Source organism: Oncorhynchus kisutch, unplaced genomic scaffold (genome assembly GCF_002021735.2).
Source record: "Oncorhynchus kisutch isolate 150728-3 unplaced genomic scaffold, Okis_V2 scaffold1366, whole genome shotgun sequence".
NCBI lineage: Eukaryota > Metazoa > Chordata > Actinopteri > Salmoniformes > Salmonidae > Oncorhynchus > Oncorhynchus kisutch.
Window position 1 is genome coordinate 1 of NW_022263311.1, and position 25,811 is coordinate 25,811.

General features: G+C 42.6%; 2 protein-coding genes and 1 long non-coding RNA gene across 3 annotated transcripts; all 3 read left to right on the plus strand.

Annotated features, from left to right (window-relative positions):
• Positions 1-1,415: 1,415 nt before the first annotated feature.
• On the plus strand, positions 1,416-7,501 carry LOC109879898 (zinc finger protein 239-like). Its single transcript, XM_020472090.2, has 4 exons — positions 1,416-1,751; positions 1,884-1,920; positions 4,808-4,988; positions 6,016-7,501. Exons 2-4 carry the CDS (start codon positions 1,912-1,914, stop codon positions 6,948-6,950), a joined length of 1,125 nt encoding a protein of 374 aa, XP_020327679.2. The 5' UTR covers positions 1,416-1,751; positions 1,884-1,911; the 3' UTR covers positions 6,951-7,501.
• A 5,643-nt stretch (positions 7,502-13,144) lies between these two features.
• On the plus strand, positions 13,145-17,439 carry LOC116366150 (uncharacterized). Its single transcript, XR_004208241.1, has 2 exons — positions 13,145-13,271; positions 17,334-17,439. It is a non-coding gene; the product is annotated as an uncharacterized LOC116366150 (long non-coding RNA).
• A 3,712-nt stretch (positions 17,440-21,151) lies between these two features.
• LOC116366149 (zinc finger protein OZF-like) lies at positions 21,152-25,373 on the plus strand. The gene is made up of 2 exons (XM_031818407.1): positions 21,152-22,857; positions 23,607-25,373. The coding sequence occupies exons 1-2, from the start codon at positions 22,653-22,655 to the stop codon at positions 25,031-25,033; spliced, it is 1,632 nt and encodes a 543-aa protein (XP_031674267.1). The 5' UTR covers positions 21,152-22,652; the 3' UTR covers positions 25,034-25,373.
• The last annotated feature ends 438 nt before the right edge of the window (positions 25,374-25,811 follow it).

A 25,811-nucleotide genomic window follows, 5' to 3' on the forward strand; every position in this document is an offset into this window, starting at 1 on the left:
GGCCTGTCTCCTGGTAGCGCCTCCATGCTCTGGACACTATGCTGACAGACACAGCAAACCTTCTTGCCACAGCTCGCTTTGATGTGCCATCCTGGATGAGCTGCACTACCTGAGCCACTTGTGTGAGTTGTAGAATCTGTCTCATGCTACCACTAGAGTGAAATCACCGCCAGCATTCAAAAGTGACCAAAACATCAGCCAGGAAGCATAGGAACTGAGAAGTGGTCTGTGGTCACCACCTGCAGAACCACTCCTTTATTGGGGGTGTCTTGGTAATTGCCTATAATTTCCACCTGTTGTCTATTCCATTTGCACAACAGCATGTGAAATGTATTGTCAATCAGTGTTGCTTCCTAAGTGGACAGTTTGATTTCACAGAAGTGTGATTGACTTGGAGTTACATTGTGTTGTTTAAGTGTTCCCTTTATTTTTTTGAGCAGTGTATATAAAGTTCATATTAACTGACTGCTATTATCTCGTAGAACAAACGTATAAGATCTCCTCAAGCCTGTGCTTATCTTATTTTCGGTATTTATTCCAAAACCAAACATTTTCCCCATTGGGATGGATGAACGAGCCAAATGTATCTAATTTCCGAGTTTCAAGACTACAAGCTGGCGAGCTCGTATAGCTCGACATCGAAATGATTGGTTGACGGTAAGTGGGGGCGGTACTTCCTGTATAAACACAAACTCCCTTCCTTGACTACTTCCTTCCAGCAGTGTGTATCAGGGAGATTTCTAGATGTGAGAAGTGTGCAGGAGGACCTGAGAGAAAGGAATGTGTAGTATTGATGTAAAAAGTTGTGTGTATAAACTGTAGGGGTACACATGGTGCTGGAGATCAGATGTGTCCAGTGAGAGAAAGACAGGTTGAGGTTACCAGGATCACAGTAGTGCAGAAGGTGTTGTATGCTGAGGCAGTGAAGAGAGTACTAGAGGAAGATGGGTCCAGGGTGAGGGATCCTGAGAGGATCCCTGTGATTAGGCGGAGGTCAATAGAGAGTGATAGGAATAACATGCTTCAGTAAGTTTTGGCCAAGTTCATGGCCATGGTTGTCAACTGTACCACAGTAATAGAATGTAAAACACAGTGGATAGATGTTGTGGTGGCAGCTGTTGAGAAGTACTTGGGTGTATAATATTTTACTGCAGAGTTACAAGGTGTTTTGAAGGATAATATCCCGTCCTCCCAGTCTGCTGGCCTGGTGTTGAATCAGAGGGCCAAAGTAGTGGAATAATGACGTTTTAATGGGTGTAGGGTTAGTTTGTTTTTCACAAAGTGTAGTGAGTTATTACTACAGAATAGTAGTCTGATGCACAGCCAATACACTAAGTGGCAGCATGCACCAATAATAGTTTGCGGACCGCCATAACACTAACGAAGAAGTAGACCACTTCCTTCACAGCTCAGCTCGGTGAAGCGGAATTAGTATACATCCACTGACTACTGTGGAGGTTGCATTGTTGTAAATGCTTCATGGCCCCTGCAGATTTTGGATTGAACATACATCAGCTTTTACTGGTTCCCTGCACGGATAGCGCTGCTGTAATCAGTCTGCTATTTTATAGGCTACACTTACTGGGCCTCAGACAATTAACTATCTTGGACTCTTGAAGAGGACGTTGTTCTAACAGACTCTCGGGTTGAGTTAGACGATACACAGACATAAGGATTGTTGGTGAATAGGGTGTTGAACGTTTTCTTGACTCTAAAAGAACCAGTAAAATCTTATCCAGGATCTTTCTGAAGTAAGATTACTTTAGATTAATCGAGTTTTGATATTTAAAAGGACGTTTGATTGCTTTGGTCTAGCTGTGGCAAACAAAGTAACTGTAGTGTAAACTAGCTACATATTTACTGTCACGTTTTTATATTTGAAGAAACGCCGAAGAAAGAATAGCTTCCACGATGGATCGGGTAAGTTTGGTTTACTTTTATTAACAATATTCCTACTGTGGTGTATAACATGTCGAGGCCTAGTTTTAACAATAGTTGATCTTCCATATCTCTTCGTTCCATTTGATCAGTTGGACAAAATAAACAATGGTGGTAATAAACACGTGGGATATTTTGTCCTTCAGCACAAGGCAATGCGATGCGCAACGAGCAGGTAAAGTCAGAACCATGGAGAAATACTGAGGCTAAAGCTACATCTTGCAGCACCGGGGTAAAGTCACCGGGAAGCCAAGGCAGAAAAAGAGCCATATTACAACCTATGTTTGATCCATAACCTGTTAGGTCATATGCCTTGACACAACCGAGACAAGAAGGTGGCTGAATAAATTCAAATACACCTTTTGTTCAATCATAAAACCGGAGAGTAACATCAGTCCAGTTGAGTTCACAAAACATGTTGGATGTGAAACGGCTAGCTAGTTAGCGGGGTGCGCGCTAATAGCATTTCAATCGGTGACGTCACTCGCTTTGAGACCTTGAAGTAGTGGTTCCCCTTGCTCTGCAAGGGCCGCGGCTTTTGTGGAGCGATGGGCACACAGACAACAGTCGTGGGTGACTGTTTGTGTGCAGAGGGTCCCTGGTTCGAGCCTGGGTATGCGCGAGGGGACGGACTAAAGCTATACTGTTACACATGTAATAAACAGTTACACGACCTACAGAATGGTCAAGCAAATGACATTTTCCAACGTTTTCAGAATACTAAACAACTATTGATTTAGAGTTACCGCAGGTCAAAAAGGAAACAGGCGCTGCCTCCAATATTCAAGCACCATTTTAACTTCAACATCCTCTAATCACCTATGCTTAGTCTACTACAGTGACAACTAAAATATACCAAAAACCAGGGGCACAATTTTCACTGGGGATGGAGTGAACATGTCCCCACCACATTCTGAAATTGAAATTTTGTCCCCCCTGAGTTTTATCATTCTACTGTGATACTAAATGAGGAGACTGTGTGCTTTAGGACCACGCGGACCCCTCCGGCTGTTCGTAGTGTGTAATCATTATGTCCACCCACTTCTGAAACCAAAGATGCGTCCCTGCCAAAACATTATTTAGTCTGATCAACCTAAGCTTAATATGATGCATCTATTCATGTGCATGCAAGTAGAAAAAAAAACATGTTGACTCACCCAACTGGTAGAGAAATGCAAATGCCATCTTCCTCTGTCAATAAGTACATGATTTTAGTTTTTTTCCTGTCCTCTGTGACCTGGCTAAGGTGCTTGCACACTAGCCTTGTAAACCTCTATTCATGGGCAACGATGCCCCAGGCCAGCTAGTTAATAGCCCCTTTTCAAATGATTACTCTTTTTGAGAAGTAACTGTGAGATGCTCATCTCACTACACTGTCCCCCTCGCCAAATGTTTATTTTATTGTTTTAGATTCCATTATATTCCTGTCGTGAGTGTTCTGTATTTTCTGCGCCTACTTCGCTACAAGTCTTGCAAATAAAACAGCACTATTGCTTCCATAAAGTGACCATTGGACTTAAAATGTTTTACAACATTTGTAGGTGCAACAGTTTATCAAATGTATAATGTATCACTTTCAAGTGCACATTTATGTCCACTAAGAACCATTGACTACCTTTTTTGTATTATTTCTGCAAATGCCAACTTCGTTTCAGCCAAATCTCAGAGTTCTAACCTGGTCAGCATCTCTGTTGCTTGGCAACAATGGTGGCAGGGTGGAAATCTCTCCTCTGGAACAGGGTAGATGTTACTGTCTTTGCAAGGGGGGGAAATAGTGGAGGCCATCTCTGTCACTCCCCTTAGTGATGTGGTCACCCTCTCCTGTTGGGCATGCAGGTCATTGGTCCACATATGAATGATGATATGGCTTAGGGAGCCAAGCTGGGCCACAGTAGCTCTGTCCGTTGTGGGGCACCATAACTTTGACAGAATTTTATTTGGGAGAAGTTGATCCTCTAATATAAGCTTGCCATTTGATTGATGGGAGTAATTACAAGCCATGAGATGGGGATGGAGGGAGGTCAGCTGGGTTGGTGCATTGTTTGGTTGGATTGGTTTGTATGTTCTGATTCAGCTGTTGTCCTGGTCCAAGGTGTTTGTGGAACTCTTTGTAGAGTGGATAGTGGTGGCTGAGAAATACCTGCCTTGGCTCATGTAGCTCCTTCTACAGGTCCTGCATGTGGCCAGTGTTGCCTGTACTGGACAGCTCCTCTCTAAGTCTGCAGGCTTCCATCCTGAGAGTCTGGTTGTCCTCCTCAACATTGTTCATTGCACACTGCTGCTCCCGGATCTCCTCCCTATGCTGACGCACCAGACTGATCATCTCCTCTATAAGATGCTGTGGTGCAGGTGTCATGTGTGAGAGAGGCATGCTCAGGGCTGTGTCTGCTGCAGGTGATGGAGGGAGAGGGACACTGGGGACTACATACTGGGGCACAGAAGGAGTGGAGGCTGTTGTGGGTAGTGACAGTGGAGATGTTGTAAGTGCAGCAACAAAAGGTTTTATTTAGTCGAAATAGTAGACCCAATCAATCAGAAATATTTGGTCTCGCCTCCTGAGTGGGGCAGCCGTCTAAGGCACTGCATCGCAGTGCTAGAGGCATCGCTACAGAACCGGGTTCAATCCCTGGTGCGGCTGGCTTACGGGTGAAGCGAGCAGTGTGTCAAGAAGCAGCGCGGCTTGGCAGGGTTGTATTTCGGGAGGACACATGGCTCTCGACCTTCGCCTCTCCCGAGGCCGTACTGGAATTGCAGCGATGGGACAAGACTGTTTATTACCAATTGGAAGTCATGAAATGGGGGGGTAATAAAAATAAATATGTATTTGGTCTAATTATATTCTATGTACAATACTTCCTCTGGTCACCAGGACAGAGCTAGCCCACATACCTCCACCCTGCCAGAGTCCCCGGGTTGCAACTCTCCCGGTAGCGCCTTACTGCAGGGTCTGAAGAGGGTGTCTTCATTGCTGATCGACTGCAGGAAAACACCAGGGCAGAGTGGATCTTCGAGAGGTGGACACGAGGAAAATGGAGATTTGATTTCATCAAGTAAGAACAACGTTCTATGTGGATTAGACTACATTCTGCTTCTGAAACTTCTGTTAATTCATTGATAAACATTATACACTCCTTGCCAGTTTATTAGGTACACCCATCTTGTACCGGATCGGAGCTGCCTTTTTCTCCAGAACAGCCTTAATTCTTCGGGGCATTGATTCTACAAAGCGCCGGAATTTTTCCAGAGGGATGTTGATCCATGCTGACGCGATGGCATTACGCAGTTGCTGCAGATTGGATAGTGTCACATTCATGCTGCCAACAGCCCGTTCCATCTCATCCCAAAGTTACTCTATTGGGTTTGGTCAGCAACTATGTTCAGATTGGCTGTGGCGTTAAATCGTTGCTCAGTTGGTATCAAGGTACCTAACATGTGCCAGGAAGACATTCCCCACACCAGTACACCGCCGCCAGGCTGGATGGGTCCATGGGCTCATGCTTTGCACACCAAAACCCGACTGCCATCAGCATGACGCAACAAAAACCGGGATTTGTCGGACCAGGTCATGTTTTCCAATCCTCAATTGTCCAGTGTTGATCCCTCTGGAGCCGTTTCTTATTTTTAGCTAATAGGAGTGGAACCCGGTGTGGTTCTCTGCTGTAATAGCTAACCCGTGACGAGGATCGACTAGTTATGCTTTCCGTGATTCCGTTCTGTACACCACTGTTGTACTGCGCTGTTATTTTTTTGTGGCCCGCCTGTTAGCTGGCATGATTCTTGCCATTCTCCTTCAACCTCTCTTATCAACGAGCCGTTTTCACCCACAGGACTGCCGCTGACATTGTCTTTTGTTTGTCACTCGTTTTGCCTATTCTAACATTTAATGAAAACATTAACTGAATGTCTCTACCTGTCTGCCTGCTTTTGGTAGCAAGCCACAGCCACAGCCACGTGACCCACTGTCTGTCGGTGTACCTAATAAACTGGTCACTGAGTGTACTGTATTTATTGATGATAATTATTTGTTTATGGACACATATTTCATAAACCTAGTTATTCAATGTCTTCGTTTCACAGGGGACACACCTAAACGTGGTTATCTCGGTGGGAGGGGCTTATCTGCTCACCTTCAACCACATGTTGCTGACGAGGCAGAGAAGTGTCTCTCCAGATCAGAACACTTCAAGAAACACCAGCAGAGATGTATAGGGAAGAAACCTCAACATTGCTGCTCTGACTGTGGGAAGAATTTCACTAGCCGGAGTTGCTTCATTATTCACCAGCGGATTCACACCGGCGAGAGACCGTACTTCTGCTCTCAGTGTGGGAAGAGGCACATCTCTGCAGGGCGTCTTAAAGAACACCAAAGAATCCATACAGGAGAGAAACCTTACAGATGCTCACAGTGTGGGAAGAGTTTTGCTCTATCTGGCACCTTAAAAACTCATCTGAGAATCCATACAGGAGAGAAACCCTACTGCTGCTCTCAGTGTGGGAGGAGTTTTGCTGTATCTACCGCCTTAAAATCTCATCTGAGAGTCCATACAGGAGAGAAACCGTACTGCTGCTCTCAGTGTGGGAAGGGTTTTGCTGTATCTAGTGCCTTAAAATCGCATTTGATAATTCATACTGGCGAGAGGCCTTACCCCTGCCTTCGTTGTGGGAAAAGCTTTGTTAGTGCAGGAAACCTAACTGTACACAAGCGAATACACACTGGAGAGAGGCCTTATAGCTGTGATCAGTGTGGAAAGAGCTTTGCTCTAGCTTCCGTTCTGACTTCACACCGGCGCATACACACTGGAAAGAAACCTTATAGCTGTGAACAGTGTGGGAAGAGCTTTGCCGTAGCTTCCTCCCTGAGTAGACACCAGCGAACACACACTGGAGAGAAACCTTATGTTTGTCTTTGTGGAAAGAGCTTTGCTCAGTTAGGGACAATGACAAGTCACCAGAAAACAAAAACCTGCCGTATTTCATCTCCATCCTATACGGCACCGGTTCCAGATCCCTAAATAAACTATCAACAAAAAACTTCTCGTGAACAGTCATATCCATCTCCCATTGTTAAACAGTTGACTTAGTTTGATCACCATGGTAACCTGGAGCATAATATGCTGCTCTGATCCAGCATCAGGTCTCCCCTGTGTCTGTAATATCACACAATGGGATTTAAATGGATAAATGTTATCATAGAAGATGTCATAGTCAACCTGTGTGTGTGCTCATAAAACGAATCAATGATACATTGGATAATCGGTCAAGGCAAGAACTATGCATATTGTAACACCGGTTAATGTAATAACTTTTAGATGTGCAATGTAATATCTTGTACCCCAGAAATTGAACGTAAATCACAGAAAAGTGATTAGTGGGTTTTTAATGTGTAGGTGGCAGCTGCTGAGAAGTACCTGGTTGTACAATATTTTACTGCAGGAGAGTTAATAGATGTTTTGAGAAGGAAATATATATGAACTCAGCAAAAAAAGAAACGTCCTCACACTGTCAACTGCGTTTATTTTCAGCAGACTTAACATGTGTAAAGATTTGTATGAACATAAGATAAACAGAGACATAAACTGAACAAGTTCCACAGACATGTGACTAACAGAAATAGAATAATGTGTCCCTGAACAGAGGGGGGGTCAAAATCAAAATGTATAGTCAGTATCTGGTATACCAGGTGCACTAAGTACTGCAGTGTATCTCCTCCTCATGGACTGCACCAGATTTGCCAGTTCTTGCTGTGAGATGTTACCCCACTCTTCCACCAAGGCACCTGCAAGTTCCAGGACATTTCTGTGGGGAATGGCCCTAGGCCTCACCCTCCGATCCAACAGCTCCCAGACGTGCTCAATGGGATTGAGATCCGGGCTCTTCGCTGGCCATGGCAGAACACTGACATTCCAGTCTTGCAGGAAATCACACACAGAAAGAGCAATATGGCTGGTGGCATTGTCATGCTGGAGGGTCGTGTCAGGATGAGCTTGCAGGAAGGGTACCACATGAGGGAGGAGGAGGTCTTCTCTGTAACGCACAGCGTTGAGATTGCCTGCAATGACATCAAGCTCAGTTTGATGATGCTGTAACACAATGCCCCAGACCATGACAGACCCTCCACCTCCACATCAATCTCGCTCCAGAGTACAGGCCTCGGTGTAACGCTCATAACTTCTACGATAAACGCAAATCCGACCATCACCTCTGGTGAGACAAAACCGCGATTCGTCAGTGAACAGCACTTTTTGCCAGTCCTGTCTGGTCCAGCGACGGTGGGTTTGTGCCCGTAGGTGAAGTTGTTGCCGGTCATGTCTGGTGAGGACCTGCCTTACAACAGGCCTATAAGCCCTTAGTCCAGCCTCTCTCAGCCTATTGTTGACAGTCTGAGCACTGATGGAGGGATTGTGTGTTCCTGGTGTAACTCGGGCAGTTGTTGTTGCCACCCTGTACCTGTCCCGCAGGTGTGATGTTCAAATGTACCGATCCTGTACAGGTGTTACACGTGGTCTGCCGCTGCGAGGACGATCAGCTGTCCGTCCTGTCTCCCTGTAGTCTTCGGTGTCTCACAGTACGGACATTGCAATTTATTGCCCTGGCCACATCTGCAGTCCTCATGCCTTCTTGCAGCATACCTAAGGCACGTTCATGCAGGTGAGCAAGGGACCCTGGACATCTTTCTTTTGGTGTTTTTCAGAGTCAGTAGAAAGGCCTCTCATTAGTGTCCTATGTTTTCATAACTGTGACCATAATTGCCTACCGTCTGTAAGCTGTAAGTGTCTTAACGACCGCTCCACAGGTGCATGTTGATTAATTGTTTATGGTTCATTGAAAAAGCATGGAAACAGTGTTTAAACCCTTTACAATGAAGATGTGTGAAGTTATTTGGTTTTTTAAAATTCTTTGAAAGACAGGGTCCTGAATAAGGGCCGTTTTCATTTTTTTCTGAGTGTTACAGTTGAAGTCAGAAGTTTACATACACCTTAGCCAAATGCATTTAAACTCAGTTTTTCACAATTCCTGACATTTAATCATAGTAAAAATTCCCTGTCTTAGGTCAATAAGGATCACCACTTTATTTTAAGAATGTGAAATGTCAGAAAAATATTCCCAGTGGGACATAAGTTTACATACTCTAAATTAGTATTTGGTAGCATTGCCTTTAAATTGTTTAACTTGGGTCAAATGTTTCGGGTAGCCTTCTACAAGCTTCCCACAATAAGTTGGGTGAATTTTGGCCCATTCCTCCTGACAGAGCTGGTGTAACTGAGTCAGGTTTGTAGGCATCCTTGCTCGCACATGCTTTTTCAGTTCTGCCCACAAATGTTCTATGGGATTGAGGTCAGGGCTTTGTGATGGCCTCTAAAATACTTTGACTTTGTTGTCCTTAAGCCATTTTTCCACAACTTTGGAAGTATGCTTGGGGTCATTGTCCATTTGGAAGACCCATTTGCGACCAAGCTTTAACTTCCTGACTGATGTCTTGATGTTGCTTCAATATATCCACATAATTTTCTCATCCTCACGATGCCATCTATTTTGTGAAGTGCACCAGTACCTTGTGCAGCAAATCACCCCCACAACATGATGCTGCCACCCCCAAGCATAACGATGGTCATTATGGCCAAAGAGTTCTATTTTTGTTTCATCAGACCAGAGGACATTTCTCCAAAAAGTACAATCTTTGTCCACATGTGCAGTTGCAAACCATAGTCTGGCTTTTTTATGGCAGTTTAGGAGCAGTGGCTTCTTCCTTGCTGAGCGGCCTTTCAGGTTATGTTGATATAGGACTCATTTTACTGTGGATATAGATACTTTTGTGCCTGTTTCCTCCAGCATCTTCACAAGGTCCTTTGCTGTTGTTCTGGGATTGATTTGCACTTTTCGCATCAAAGTACGTTAATCTCTAGGAGACAGAACGCGTCTCCTTCCTGAGCAGTATGATGGCTGTGTGGTCCCATGGTGTTTATACTTGCATACTAATGTTTGTACAGGTGAACATGGTACCAAAATTTGAGGCCTACAATATTTTTTTCTGAGGTCTTGGCTGATTTCTTTTAATTTTCCTGTGATGTTAAGCAAAGAGGCACTGAGTTTGAAGGTAGGCCTTGAAATACATCCACAGGTACACCTCCAATTGACTCAAATGTCAATTAGCCTATCAGAAGCTTTTAAAGCCATGACATTATTTACTGGCATTTTCCAAGCTGATTAAAGGCACAGTCAACTTAGTGTATGTAAACTTCTGACCCACTGAAATTGTGATGCAGTGAATTATAAGTGAAATAATCTGTCTGTAAACAATTGTTGGAAAAATGACTTGTCATGCACAAAGTAGACGTCCTAACCGAGTTGCCAAAACTATAGTTTGTTCACAAGAAATTTGTGGAGTGGTTAAAAAATGAGTTTTATTGACTCCAACCTAAGTGTATGTAAGCTTCCGACTTCAACTATATATATATTTATTATGAGATAGTGGTATATAGGTGTCGGTTTGGTTGGTGGTGAAATTGTCTTTCTTTTTTTGTGTGTAACATGTAACATTATTGAAACACCCACTACTGCAGAGAAGGTGGCAGCATGCACAACCATGCAAATGCCATGACACCGAAGAAGACCATTTCCGAATGCCTGACTTCTGTGGAGGAATCATCGCCTTAAATACTGTATGGCGACCCGTCATTTTTTTTAATTTTTTTTTATTTATTTTACCTTTATTTAACCAGGTGGGCAAGTTGAGAACAAGTTCTCATTTACAATTGCGACCTGGCCAAGATAAAGCAAAGTAGTTTGACAGATAAAACGACACAGAGTTACACATGGAGTAAAAACAAACATACAGTCAATAATGCAGTATAAACAAGTCTATATACAATGTGAGCAAATGAGGTGAGAAGGGAGGTAAAGGCAAAAAAGGCCATGATGGCAAAGTAAATACAATATAGCAAGTAAAATACTGGAATGGTAGTTTTGCAATGGAAGAATGTGCAAAGTAGAAATAAAAAATAATGGGGTGCAAAGGAGCAAAATAAATAAATTAATTAAAATTAAATACAGTTGGGAAAGAGGTAGTTGTTTGGGCTAAATTATATATCATTCAGGGCATGTGGGCCAGAAAATAGATTTATATATATTTTTTAAATGTTGGCTGTTTTGCATGTTGTTTTGGCATTAATACATGTTTCATATCAGTTTGCAAACTATTTTTAAAAATGTATAAATAATTGAGTTAATAAAGCTGCATACAAACGTTTCTTTCTTAAGGCAGCTCCAAAATGCAGGTGTTTCAAGCCTAGCTCAGTGCTCAGTGCTTTCTGTGGTGTCACTGAGCTAGGCCCTCAGTGCTCAGTGCTTTCTGTGGTGTCACTGAGCTAGGCCCTCAGTGCTCAGTGCTTTCTGTGGTGTCACTGAGCTAGGCCCTCAGTGCTTTCTGTGGTTGTGGGGCAGCCAGCGGAGAATACAGCACATTGTGGTTGGTAATGTTCTCTATTTACGCTGTGTTGCACATTTTCTTAACATTTGTCATAATTAGCAATGAATTTTTATCCCCTCTTGTCGGCCTTCGACTGCATATTTTCTTCCAACCTGAAAACGTTGTGAAGCCAAGCCCATTTTCTGAATTTCAGTATGCGCCCAAAAAGTACGGAAATGGTGTCCATTGCTTGTATACCTCATATTTTGGCGAATGTAGTACGGCAACCCGGGACTTTTTGGCATACTAACTATGACTAATAAGCACACTACATACTCAATTTACCTCACAAATAGTATGGTTAGTGTGGTTAGTATTAGAGGTCGACCGATTTAATTAGGGCCTATTTTCAAGTTTTCATAACAATCGGAAATCTGTACTTTTGGACACCGATTTTGCCATTTAAATATATATTTTTTTTTTACACCTTTATTTAACTAGGCAAGTCGGTTAAGAACACATTCTTATTTTCAATGACGGCCTAGGAATGGTGGGTCAACTGCCTCGTTCAGGGGCAGAACGACAGATTGGCACCTTGTCAGCTCGGGGGATCCAATCTTGCAACCTTAGTTACCTAGTCCAACGCAATAACGACCTGCCTCTCATTGCACTCCACAAGGAGACTAACTGCCTGTTACGCGAATGCAGTAAGCCAAGGTAAGTTGCTAGCAGCTCTTCGTTGTGCGTCAAGCTTTGCGCTGTTTGACTTCAAGCCTGTCAACTCCCGACATGAGGCTGGTGTAACTGAAGTGAAATGGCTAGCTATTTAGCGCGCGCTATTTAGCACTTCAAACGTCACTCGCTCTGAGACTTGGAGTGGTTGTTTCCCTTGCTCTGCATGGGTAACGCTGCATCGAGTGTGGCTGTTGTCGTTGTGTTTCTGGTTCGAGCCCAGGGAGGAGCAATGGAGCTATACTGTAACACTGGCAATACTAAAGTGCCTATAAGAACATCCAATAGTCAAAGGTTAATGAAATACAAATGGTATAGAGGGAAATAGTCCTGTAATTCATATAATAACAACAACCTAAAACTTCTTACCTGGGAATATTGAAGACTCATGTTAAAAGGAACCACCAGCTTTCATATGTTCTGAGCAAGGAACTTAAACGTAAGCTTTCTTACATGGCACAGATTTCACTTTTACTTTCTTCTCCAAAACTTGTTTTTGAATTATTTAAACCAAATTGAACATGTTTCATTATTTATTTGAGGCTAAATTGATTTTATTGATGTATTATATTAAGTTAAAATAAGTGTTCATTCAGTATTGTTGTAATTGTCATTAATACAAATAATACATATTGGCCGATTTTAATCGGCAATCAGCTTTTTTGGTCCTCCAATAATCGGTATCGGTATCGAGGTTGAAAAATCATAATCGGGTCGACCTCTAGTTAGTATGTGTATTCGAACACAGGTTAGGTCACAGAAAAATCTTTGGGGAGAGCTCGACTGGGAAAATACGGTTTGAACGGTCAAACTTGGAATTCCATTTAGTGAACTTGGGCCTCTAGAGCTCTGACCTGAAAATCACTGACGTCATGCATGTGTGACATAACTCCACCAGTCCTATTTATGATATCATTCACTAAAATTATACCTGTGTTTTTACCGCAGTGAAGGTTTGATTAAATTCTCTATATTGGAGTTTTCCAGTATTTTGCGTCAGTCCCCCTGGACAGTGGTTCTCTTCAGTGCTCCCTGGGGGCTGGAACTCTGTAGACAAACATTAACATTAACTGTTTATTTATGTTCTACTCCTTCCATTTTTACTGCATCTACCATTTGATCAACATGAAATCAACTCTGACTCTGCTGTGTCTGGTGGTATGGGTGAATGTGGATGCTTCATCAGCTCAGACTGGTAAGGATGTGTTTTTCCTTCACTTTCTCACATGCTTGCAGTGCCCACATTGTGTTAGTATCCACCAATTGCTCTGTAAGACTGACTAGACTGTACAAAGTGAGCAAACGTAACTGATGTGTTTACTTTGCTACGTTTAGCTACTATTGTACATCATCATAGGGAAACAGCACATTACCCTTCTGATACGCAGGGAAAGTGACGACAATTTCTGCTTTCAATTCCATATTCACTTTTTATGTTTTTGACAGGACTTCAGGAATACAAACTCAGCAAAAAAAGAAACGTCCTCTCACTGTCCACTGCGTTTATTTTCAGCAAACTGAACGTGTAAATATTTGTATGAACATAACAAGATTCAACAACTGAGACATAAACTGAACAAATTCCACAGACATGTGACTAAAAAATGGAATAATGTGTCCGTGAACAAAGGGAGGTCAAAATCAAAAGTGACATTCAGTATCTGGTGTGGCCACCAGCTGCATTAAGTACTGCAGTGCATCTCCTCCTCATGGACTGCAACAGATTTGCCAGTTCTTGCTGTGAATTGTTACCCCACTCTTCCACCAAGGCACCTGCAAGTTCCAGGACATATCTGGGGGAATTGCCCTAGATCCAACAGGTCCCAGACGTGCTCAATTAGATTGAGATCCTGGCTCTTTGCTGGCCATGTCAGAACACTGATATTCCTATCTTGCAGGAAATCACGCACAGAACGAGAAGTATGGCTGGTGGCATTGTCATGTTGGAGGGTCATGTCAGGATGAGCCTGCAGGAAGGGTACCACATGAGGGAGGAGGATGTCTTCCCTGTAACGCACAGCGTTGAGATTGCCTGCAATGACACCAAGCTCAGTCCGATGATGCTGTGACACACCGCCCCAGACCATGACGGACCCTCCACCTCCAAATCGATCCCGCTCCAGAGTACAGGCCTCGGTGTAACCGTCATTCCTTCAATGATAAACACGAATCCGAACATCACCCCTGGTGAGACAAAACCGCATCTCGTAAGTGAAGAGCACTTGCCAGTCCTGCCTGGTCCAACGACGGTGGGTTTGTGCCCATAGCCAACGTTTTTGCCGGTGATGTCTGGTGAGGTCCTGCCTTACAACAGGCCTTCAAGCCCTCAGGCCTTCCTCTTTCAGCCTATTGCGGACAGTCTGAGCACTGATGGAAGGCTTGTGCGTTCCTGGTGTAACTCGGGCAGTTGTTGTTGCCATCCAACGTAAAGAGTAAATAATAAAACTCTGCAAAAAAAATCCCCTCCAAAACCAACTCAGTGCCAAAATGGCAAGTGTGGTCTTTTGTGTGGTTCCTAGCGGTCTGTATCAGTTTCTAGTGGTTTCTAGCAGTTTTTGTGTTTTCTAGCGGTTACAAGCGAGCGAAGATGATAATTTACGTGATATCAACATAGAAGTATATTTTCTGGGTGATTTAAATATTGACTGGCTATCATCAAGCTGCCCACTCAGGGAAAAACTTCAAACTGTAACCAGTGCCTGCAATCTGGATTAGGTTGCCAGTCAACCTGCCAGGGTAGTTACAAACGGTACAGGATTTAAATCATCAACATGTATGGATCACATCTTTACTAACGCTGCAAATATTTACTTTAAAGCAGTATCCTAATCCATAGGATGCAGGGATCACAATATATAGTCAAATTGTTACGGTTTTCTTCAGGTGAAAGAGAGGAGGACCAAAATGCAGCGTGGTTATCTTTATACATCTTTAATGAAAGATGAAAATGTGAACAATATACTTCTACAAAACAAGAAACGTGAAAACAACGAAAACAGTCCTAACTGGTGTAAAACACAGAGACAGGAAACAATCACCCACAAGATACCTAAAGAATATGGCTGCCTAAATATGGTTCCCAATCAGAGACAACGATAAACACCTGCCTCTGATTGAGAACCACTCTAGGCAACCATAGACTTTCCTAGACTACTATACTAAACACAATCCCATAAAACTACAAAAACCCTAGACAAAACAAACCACATAAATCACCATGTCACACCCTGGCCTGACCAAAATAATAAAGAGAACACAGAATACTAAGACCAGGGCGTGACACATATCTAGGATAACCAAAGTTCCAAACGCTGGGCCTAATATAGTGTATAAAAGGTCATAAAAACAAGTTTTGTAGTGATTCATATGTTGATGATGTAAAGAATATTTGCTGGTCTGTGGTGTGTAATGAGGAGCACGTAAAAAATAAAGGAGAGCTGCACAATCGAGGATCTCAGATGCAAAATATTTTATGTCCAACGTTTCGTCAGACAAGCTGTCTTCATCATACCCTGATGGACATATACCCTGATGAAGACAGCTTGTCTGTCAAAACATTGGACATAAATATTTTGCATCTGTTCTCCTAGAGGGTGCGGCTCTCCTTTTGAAGTGTTCCACTCCGCTAGCCAGCACCTAGCTGCACTTGATGCATTTATGTAACTACTTATTCCAGTTAGTAATAAGCATGCACCCATTAAGAAAATGACTGTAAAAACGGTTACATCCCCTTGGATTGATGAGGAATTTAAAAAGTATGTTTGAGAGGGATGAGGCAAAAGGTTTGGCAAATAAGTCTGGCTGCACAACCGATTGGCATACGTACTGCAAATTAAGAGATCATGTGACTAAAATAAAATAAAAAACTACACAATGAAACAAATATATAAAGAATGATAGTAAAGCGTTATGGAGCACCTTAAATGACATTTTTGGGAAAAAAGCCAACTCGGCTCCTTCATTCATTGAATCAGATGGCTCATTCATCACAAAGCACACTGATATTGAAACCTACTTTAATGACCTTTTCATTGGCAAGGAAAAGCAAACTTAGTAATGACATACCAGCAACAAACACTGGCACTACACATTCAAGTAGATCGGACCAAAAGTACAAGAATTGTACTTTTGAATTTCGTAAAGTCAGTGTGGAAGAGGTGAAAAAATTATTTTTGTCTATCGACAGTGACAAGCCACCGGGGTCTGACAATCTGGATGGAAAATTACTGAGGATAATAGCAGATGATATTGCCACATCTTCAATTTAAGCCTACTAGAGAGCGTGTGCCCTCAGGCCTGGAGGGAAGCTAAAGTAATCCCGCTACCCAAGATATTAAAGCCCCCTTTACTGGCTCAAATAGCTGACCAATCAGCCTGTTACCAACCCTTAATAAACTTCTGGAAATAATTGTGTTTGACCAGATACAACCTCGTCCACAGGCTATTGCACACATATAAGCCTGGGATATCAACCACTCAAAGTTGGCCTTAGTGGGAGTGACCATAGAATTGTATGGGAATGACCTTACTGAATAAAGTATTTGTTATCATGTCCTTTGACAGCAAAAATTTAACACAGCCACAAAGTCATAAACTCCGCCCAGTTCCACAATTTCCCTTCTTCGAGTTTCAGTTTAAACCTAATACTAACCTTTACCACACTACTCACCTTATGCCTAACCCTAACCAATTTTGACTTTGTGGTTTTGCTATCTAGTGGAAACCATTCCCCTAGCCTCAAGAGAGAGAAAAAAACAACAAGCCCTAATTTCCAACTAGCTAATTATCAAAGGACAGAGCTAGTTAATGGCTTCACACAGATGAATAAAGACTACACACTTATAATCTTTGGTCGATTGTGGGGAAAAACTATCCCAATAAGAGTTACAAACACAATCTCTTTACTGCCAAGACGTCTGACCGACTAATGCACAAGACACATGGGGGAAGTTCTTGTAGAGATGATTGGTTGGTAGATTAAGCCATGAGTAATGCACTGGGAGATTATTTTATCATATTTGACATAGTGGGTTATGTCACATTGGACATTGGTGATTATTTCACACAGTTATGTCGCCATTTAGAACCATTTATAAAGCATGACATACTGTTGTAGATGATTTGTAATACATTTATGTAGTGCTGATGAACGCATCATGAAGGCTTTATAAACTGAATGTCATTTGAAGCGGGACCATCTCAGTCAATGTAGTTAGTTGCACTTTGATAGTTCAAACATGCTGTGCTTCATCTGCAGAGTACTGTGGTAAGCCTGAGGGTGAAGGGAGGAGAATGCTGCCGATTTCTGATCGAGAACGTTATGAAAATGGGGACCAAGTGGAGTATGGATGTCTTGCAACTTGTAAGACGGAGAGTGGGATAAGACCATCAAGGGCAAAGGTCAGTTTAAAAGGGAAATCTGCAGTTGCTACACCCATTGTTGGACTTCTAAATGAATTACATGTACCAAATGATTCTTGAAGAACATAACTTATAAATGACTCCTGAGCTCAGTTCAACTGTCGAACCTCATCATAACCCAAAATATAAGATTGTTTTACTCCTTTGTTTGTAAACAAAGTAATGTAAACAAACACTATATAGCCTCAATAGATGGTTCAAGTATAATGTTGATATCATGGATGGTCTATCTGTCCTCTTTTTCCTGTAGTTCACAATCATCACCTTTGTCTTGATCACGTTGAGGGAGAGGTTGTTGTCCTTGCACCACACGGTCAGGTCTCTGACCTCCCTATAGGTTGGATCATCGTTGTCGGTGACCAATGTTGTCATCAGCAAACTTAATGATGGTGTTGGAGTCATGCCTTACCGTGCAGTCATGAGTGAACAGGGAGTACAGGAGGGGACTGAGCATGCACCCCTGAGGGGCTGAACTTTTGAGGATAAGCGTGGCGGATGTGTCATCTACCCTTGCTACCTGGGGGTGGCCCTGTCAGGAAGTCCAGGATCCAGTTGCAGAGGAAGGTGTTTAGTCCCAGGGTCCTTAGCTTATTGATGAGCTTTAAGGGCACTATGGTGTTGAACGCTGAGCTGTTGTCAATGAATAGCAGTCTCACATAGGTGTTCCTTTTGGTCCAGATGGGGAAGGGCATTGTGGAGTGCAATAGAGGATTGCATCATCTTTGGATCTGTTGGTGTTGTATGCAAATTGGAGTGGGTCTAGGGTTTCTAGGATAAGGGTGTAGAAGTGAGCCATGACCATACTTTCAAAGTATTTCATGGCTACAGATGGTAGCGGTAGTCGGTAACCATTTAGGCAAGTTACCTTTGTATACAGGGATTATGGTGGTCTGCTTGAAACATGTTCGTATTACAGACTCGGAGACGTTGAAAATGTCAGTGAAGACACTTGCCAGTTGGTCAGCGCATGCTCGAACTACACGTCCTGATAATCCATCTGGCCCATCGGCCTTGTGAATGTTGACCTGTTTAAAGGTCTTTCTCACATTGGTGGCGGAGAGCGTAATCACACAGTCGTCTGAAACAGCTGATGCTCTCATGCATGTTTCAGTGTTTTCTTGCCTCGAGCGACATGGCTCGTCTGGTAGGCTCGTGTCACTGGGCAGCTCTGGGCTGTGCTTCCCTTTGTAGTCTGTTATAGTTTGCAAGCCCTGTCAGAGCCGGTGTAGTACGATTCGATCTTAGTGCTGTATTGGCGCGTTGCCTGTTTGATGGTTCGTCGGAGGGCATAGCGTATTTTCTTATAAGTTTCCGGTGTACTCTCCCTCCTTGAATGTGGCAGCTCTACCCTTTAGCTCAGTACAAATGTTGCCTGTAATCCATGGCTTCTGGTTGGTGTATGTACGTACAGTCACTGTGGGGACGACGTCATCGATGCACTTTATTGATGAGGCTAGTGACTGATGTGGTGTACTCCAATGCCATCGGAAGAACCCCGGAACATACTCCAGTCTGTGCTAGCAAAACAGTCCTGTAGTTTAGCATCTGCTTCATCTGACCACTTTTTTTATAGAACGAGTCACTGGTGCTTCCTGCTTTAATTTTTTGCTTGTAAGCAGGAATCAGGAGAATAGAATTATGGTCAGATTTGCCAAATGGAGGGCGAGGGAGAGCTTTGAAAGCGTCTCTGTGTGTAGTATAGGTGGTCCAGAGTTCTTTTTCCTCTGGTTGCACATTTAACATGCTGATAGATATTTGGTAAAACGGATTAAGTTTCCCTGCATTAAAGTCCCCGGCCACTAGGAGCGCTGCCTCTGAGTGTTTTCCTGTTTGCTTATGGTGGAATACAGCTCATTGAGTGCGGTTTTAGTGCCAGCCTCTAACTGGTAGTATGTAGATGGCTACAAAAAAATACAGATTGATAGTGGTGGTCTTCAGCTTATCATGAGATGCTCTACCTCAGGTGAGCAAAACCCTTCGACTTCCTTAGATATCGTGCACCACCTATTAGAGGTCGACCGATTATGATTTTTTCAACGCCGCTACCGGTTATTGGAGGTCCAAAAAAAGCCGATACCGACGATTAATAGTCCATTTATATATAAATTACATATTTTTTATATATATTTTTTATATATATATATTTGTAATAATGACAATTACAACAATACTGAATGAACAATGAACTTTAACTTGATATAATACATAAATAAAATCTATTTAGTCTCAAATAAATGAAACATGTTCAATTTGGTTTAAATGATGCAAAAACCGTGTTGAAGAAAGTAAAAGTGCAATATGTACCATGTAAAAAATAACATTTTAAGTTCCTTGCTCAGAACATGAGAACATACGAAAGCTGGTGGTTCAATATTCCCAGTTCTTCAATTTTCCCAGTTAAGAAGTTTTAAGTTGTAGTTATTATAGGACTTAAAAGAAGCGTTGACTATTTCTCTCTATACCATTTGTATTTCATATACCTATAACTGTTGAATGTTCTAATAGGCACTTTAGGCTGGCAATACTAATCTCAGGAGTTGATAGGCTTGAAGTCATAAACAGCGTTGTGAAGCAAGCATTGCTAAGAGCTGCTGGCAAACGCAGTAAAGTTTGAATGACGCTTACGAGCCTGCTGCTGCCTACCACCGCTCAATCAGACTGCTCTATCAAATCATAGACTTAATTATAATATAATAAACACAGAAATACGAGCCTTTGGTCATTAATATGGTCAAATCCGGAAACGATCATTTTGAAAACAAAACGTTAATTCTTTCAGTGAAATACGGAACCGTTACGTATTTTATAGAACAAGTGGCACCATAAGTCTAAATGTTACTGATACATTGCACAACCTTCAATGCTATGTCATAATTATGTAAAATTCTGGCAAAGTACTTCGCAATGAGCCAGGCAGCCCAAACTGTTGCATATGAATGCAAGAGAAGTGACACAATTTCCCTAGTTAATATTGCCTGCTAAACATGAATTTAACTAAATATGCAGCTTTAAAAAATATATTCTTCGGTGTATTGATTTTAAGGCAAAATATGTTTATGTTTAGGTACATTCGTGCAACGATTGTTCCTTTTTTGCGAATGCGCTTTTGTTAAATCATCTGCCGTTTAGTGAAGTAGGCTGTGATTTGATGATAAATTAACAGGCACCGCATTGATTATATGAAACACAGGACAAGTTAGATAAACTAGTAATATCGTGAACTATGTGTAGTTAACTAGTGATTGTGAAGATTGTTTTTTATAAGATAAGTTTAATGCTAGCTAGCAACTTACCTTGGCTCCTTGTTGTACTCGTGTAAACAGGTGGTCAGGCTGCCACGGTCTCCTCATGGAATGCAATGTAATTGGCCATAATCGGCGTCCAAAAATGCAGATTAGCGATTCCTATGAAAATCGGCCCTAACTAATCGGCCATGCCGATTAATCGGTTGACCTCTACCAAAACAATGCATAGGCCCCCCTTGTCTTACCAGAGGCTGCTTTCTGTCCTGACGATTTTGGTGTGTAACCCGCAAGCTGTATGTCCTTAATGTTGTCGTTCAGCCACGACTCGGAAACATAAGATATTACAGTTTTTAATGTCCCGTTGGTAGGATATACGTGCTTTCAGTTCGTTCCATTTATTTTCCAGTGATTGAATGTTAGCTAGCAGAACGGAAGACAAGGGCAGATTAGCCACTCGTCGCCTGATCCTCACAAGGCATCCTGATCTCTTTCCGCAAAACGTACGTTTCCTTTTCCAGCAAATCACAGGGATCTGGGCCTGGTCGGGTGTCTGTAGTATATCCCTCGCGTCCGACTTATTGAATCGAACGAGAAGTTCTTCTTTGAGTTGAGTAATCCCAATACTGATGCCCAGAAGCTCTTTTCGGTCATAAGAGAAGGTAGCAGCAACATTATGTACAAAACAAGTTACGAACAACGCGAAAAAAGGAAATAAAATAGCATGGTTGGTTAAGAGCCGATAAGACGGCAGCCCGACCCTGAGTTGGATGTGCTGAGAAAATATACAATGTAGGCCGCCTGTCAGTATTTGTCATCATATTGAGAAAATAAGATGTCCACATAAGCCTATCACAGGATATATGAGTCAATATCCGGCCAAACCATGAATGATATCTGGAGGGAATCCAAAAACGATTTGTGCATAATGAAAACTGCTAAAAACTGAACCACGAAACCAAAATTGTATAGTGTCGAGTTTACGTACAGTTTGAAAACAACTGTATAAATTGACATCAATTTAATTTAGGTTGGAAGCTAAAACCAAGTAATTCATGGATTTGACTGTAAATACTACACCACTCTTCTTCAGCCAGTGTACTTCTATACAGTAGGGCAAAGTGGGTCACTGTGCTACCATTTGAAATGATGGTGTGGTGTACAAATCACTGCTAAAATACTTGGGTGTTAAATTAGTTTATTCCACTCATTATCTGAATGTTGTTGATTTTTAGTTACAGTAGTAAGACATAGACAATTGGATCTTGAGCAATGTTACATGGGCCAGAAATTGCACCAGGCTACACCCATACCTTTTTACTGTAGGTTTCTACTACATGCCACAATACCCCCATATCTGATGGTTTCTTCTATGTATGTACTGTGTAAGGATACTGAAACTATGAGACTGACATTTTTCTCAACATGCTCCAAGTGGGATAACTAGCAGCAATAGTTCTGGTGTTTAGTTTTTTTTATCACTGGTTATTTGAACAAACCATGATTTAGCAGGTGTTACCATCTTTCACATTTCGGAAAGGGAGGTGACATTTGGCCCTTATCAAGAGGGAGGAACTCCACATTCTGGTTCTGCTCCTCGTTCTAGCATCTCCTAATCTCTTAACTCGGGTGAAAGATGTGTTCAACTCCAATAAATGCTCAATCAAGGTTCTGAACATAAAATGGGGCATTCCAAGTGTCATCAGTTTTGGCATTTTGTACTAAGAGTCAAAAAATATATATAAACCACTTCCATTTGAAAAATGTGCCAAAGTGATTTGAAAAAAATATGTACATTTGTGGAAAGTAGTGAACGATTGCACACTTCAGGAGAAATGGGGTATTATAAGGATGCAGCAATCAATCAGAGATTTAGACTAAAGTCATCACATTTTTTGGTCTAATGATATTCTATGTACAATACTTCCTGTGGTCACCAGGACAGAGCTAGTCCGTCCTCCTCCACCCTGCCAGAGTCCCCTGGTCACAACTCTCCTGGTAGCTCCTTACTGCTGGGTCTGAAGAGGGTGTTTGTGCGGCTGGTCGACTGCAGGAAAACACCAGGGCAGAGTGGAACTGTGAGAGAAGGACACGAGGAGGGAGATTTGATTTCATCAAGTAAGAACAATGGGGTGTGTGGATGAGACCACAATATGATTCTGCAACTTCTGTTAATTCATTGATAAACAATATATACTAATTGGCCAGTTTATTAGGTACACCAAACTAGTACCGGATCGGGCCAGCCTTTGCCTCCAAAACAGCCTGAATTCTCCGGAGTGTGGATTCTACAAGGTGTCGGAAACGTACCACAGGGATGTTGGTTCATGCTGACGCCATGGCAACACGCAGTTGCTGCAGACAGCTGCTCATTCATGCTGCCAACAGCCCGTTCCATCTCATCCCAAAGATACTCTATTGGGTTTGGTCAGCAACAATGTTCAGATACACTGTGCAGTTATTTGTCTGTTTGTGGCCCGCCTGTCAGCTTTTTTGATGCACCATTCTTGGTAAAGGCTGGACACTGTCGTGTGTGAAAAGTCCAGGAGAGTGGCTGTTTCTGAGATTCTGAATCCGGCGCGCCTGGCACCGGCGATCATACCTCGCTTAGTCGCCTAGGTCACTTGTTTTGCCCGTTCTGATGTTCAATCAAACAGGAACTTAATGTCTCTGCCTGTCTGTCTGCTTTATATAGCAAGCCATAGCCACAACTCACTGTCTGTAGGAGTGACCTATTTTCATGAACTGAGGAGTGTACCTAATAAACTGTCCACTGAGTGTATAATGATATATTGTTGATGTTTGTTTATGGACCCATATTTCCAAAACCGAGTTATTCAATGTCTGTTTCAATGTCTGTTTCACAGGGGACTCTCCTCCTCTCAGTGGGAGGGACTTATCATCTGGGGAGCTTCAACTACAACATGTTGCTGACGAGGCAGAGAAGAGTCTCTCCCAATCAGAACACCTCAAACACCAGCACAGACATACAGGGAAGAAATCTCACCACAGCTGCTCTGACTGTGGGAAGAGTTTCACTACACGGAGGTCCTTCATAATTCACCTGCGTATTCACACCGGAGAGAAGCCTTATCACTGTTATCAGTGTGGAAAGAGCTTCAATCAGTCAGGCAACCTGACAACACACCAGGTAACACACACTGGAGAGAAGCCTTATAGCTGTGATCAGTGTGGGAAGAGCTTTGCTCGGTCTGGACAGCTGACTACACACCGGGTAACACACACTGGAGAGAAGCCTTATAGCTGTGTTCAGTGTGGAAAGAGCTTTAATCAGGCAGGCAACCTGACAGCACACCAGCTAACACATACTGGAGAGAAGCCTTACAGCTGTGATCAGTGTGGGAAGAGCTTCAATCACTCAGGCAACCTGACAGCACACCAGGTAACACACACTGGAGAGAAGGCTTATAGCTGTGATCAATGTGGTAAGAGGTTTGCTCACGCTTCCAACCTAACTAGACACCAGGTAACACACACAGAAGAGAAGCCTTACAGCTGTGATCAATGTGGGAAGAGGTTTGCTCAAGCTTCCAACCTAACTAGACATCAGGTAACACACACAGAAGAAAAGCCTTACAGCTGTGATCAATGTGGGAAGAGGTTTGCTACATATTACACATTCAAATATCATCTGAGAATTCATACAGGGGAGAAGCCTTACCCCTGCCTTGATTGTGGGAAAAACTTTGCGAGTGCAGGATCCCTAACCATACACCAGAGTGTACACACTGGAGAGAAGCCTTATAGCTGTCATCAGTGTGGGAAGAGCTTTGCTGTAGCTAACACCCTGATTATACACCAGCGCATACACACTGGAGAGAAGCCTTATAGCTGTAATCTGTGTGGAAAGAGCTTTGCTGTGGTTTCCACCTTGAATAAACATCAGCGCATACACACTGGAGAGAAGCCATATAGCTGTGATCAGTGTGGGAAGAGCTTTGCTCTATCAGATAAACTAACTATACACCAGCGAACACACACAGGAGAGAGGCCTTATAGCTGTGATCAGTGTGGAAAGAGCTTTGCTCGAGCTTCCACCCTGAATTCACACCAGCGAACACACACTGGAGAGAAGCCTTATAGCTGTGATCAGTGTGGAAAGAGCTTTGCTGAGTTAGGGACCCTGAATTCACACCAGCGAACTCACACTGGAGAGAAACCCTATGTCTGTCTATGTGGAAAGAGTTTTTCTCTTTTAGGGCAAATAAAAAAACACCAGAAATCAAAAACGTGCCATATTTCATCTCCATCCTATACCCGACAGTGGTTATAGATCCCTAAATGAAAGGCTCTATAGAAAACATATCCATCTCCCATTCTTAAACAGTTGACTTACCATGGTAACCTCTGTGCAGCATAATATGCAGCTCTGATCTAGGATCAGGTCTCCCCTGTGTCTATGTAATATCATACATTGGGATCTAAATGGATAAATGTTATCATAGAAAATGTCATATTGTGTGTGGGGGGGGGGGGGTGATGTTGATAATTGTATCGTCTTTCATATACTCATGATACTATTATTAAATCTCATTATGTATAATGTTTCAACAATAGGTGTATATTCATGTATTCAATTAATCAATAAATTCAATCCAATATCTTATAAACAAGATATCACTTTAATGTTATAGTTTTCTTGCGTGAGCAAGATGGTGCCAACAGAAAGGGTCGCCTCGCTTCTAGTCCAGCCGGGAAGAACTTTTGGAAATCAGAGTGACGTCAACTTACCAACAATTCGACCAGGAATACAACTTTCCCGATGCGGATCCTTTGTTCGCACCACCACCCAGGGCATTCGATCTGATTCCAGGGGCCCGACCCAAAACAACGTCGCCGCAGAAGTGGTAGACGGAGCGGCCTTCTGGTCAGAATTCGGAGGCGTGCACACCACCCACAGCTTACGAGTATATTACTCACTAAAGTCCAGTCTCTAGATAACAAGGTAGACAAAATTAGGGCAAGGGTAGCTTTCCAGAGAGACATCAAGGACTGTAACATACTCGGTTTCACGGAAACATGGCTCTCTCAGGATATGTTGTCGGAGTCCG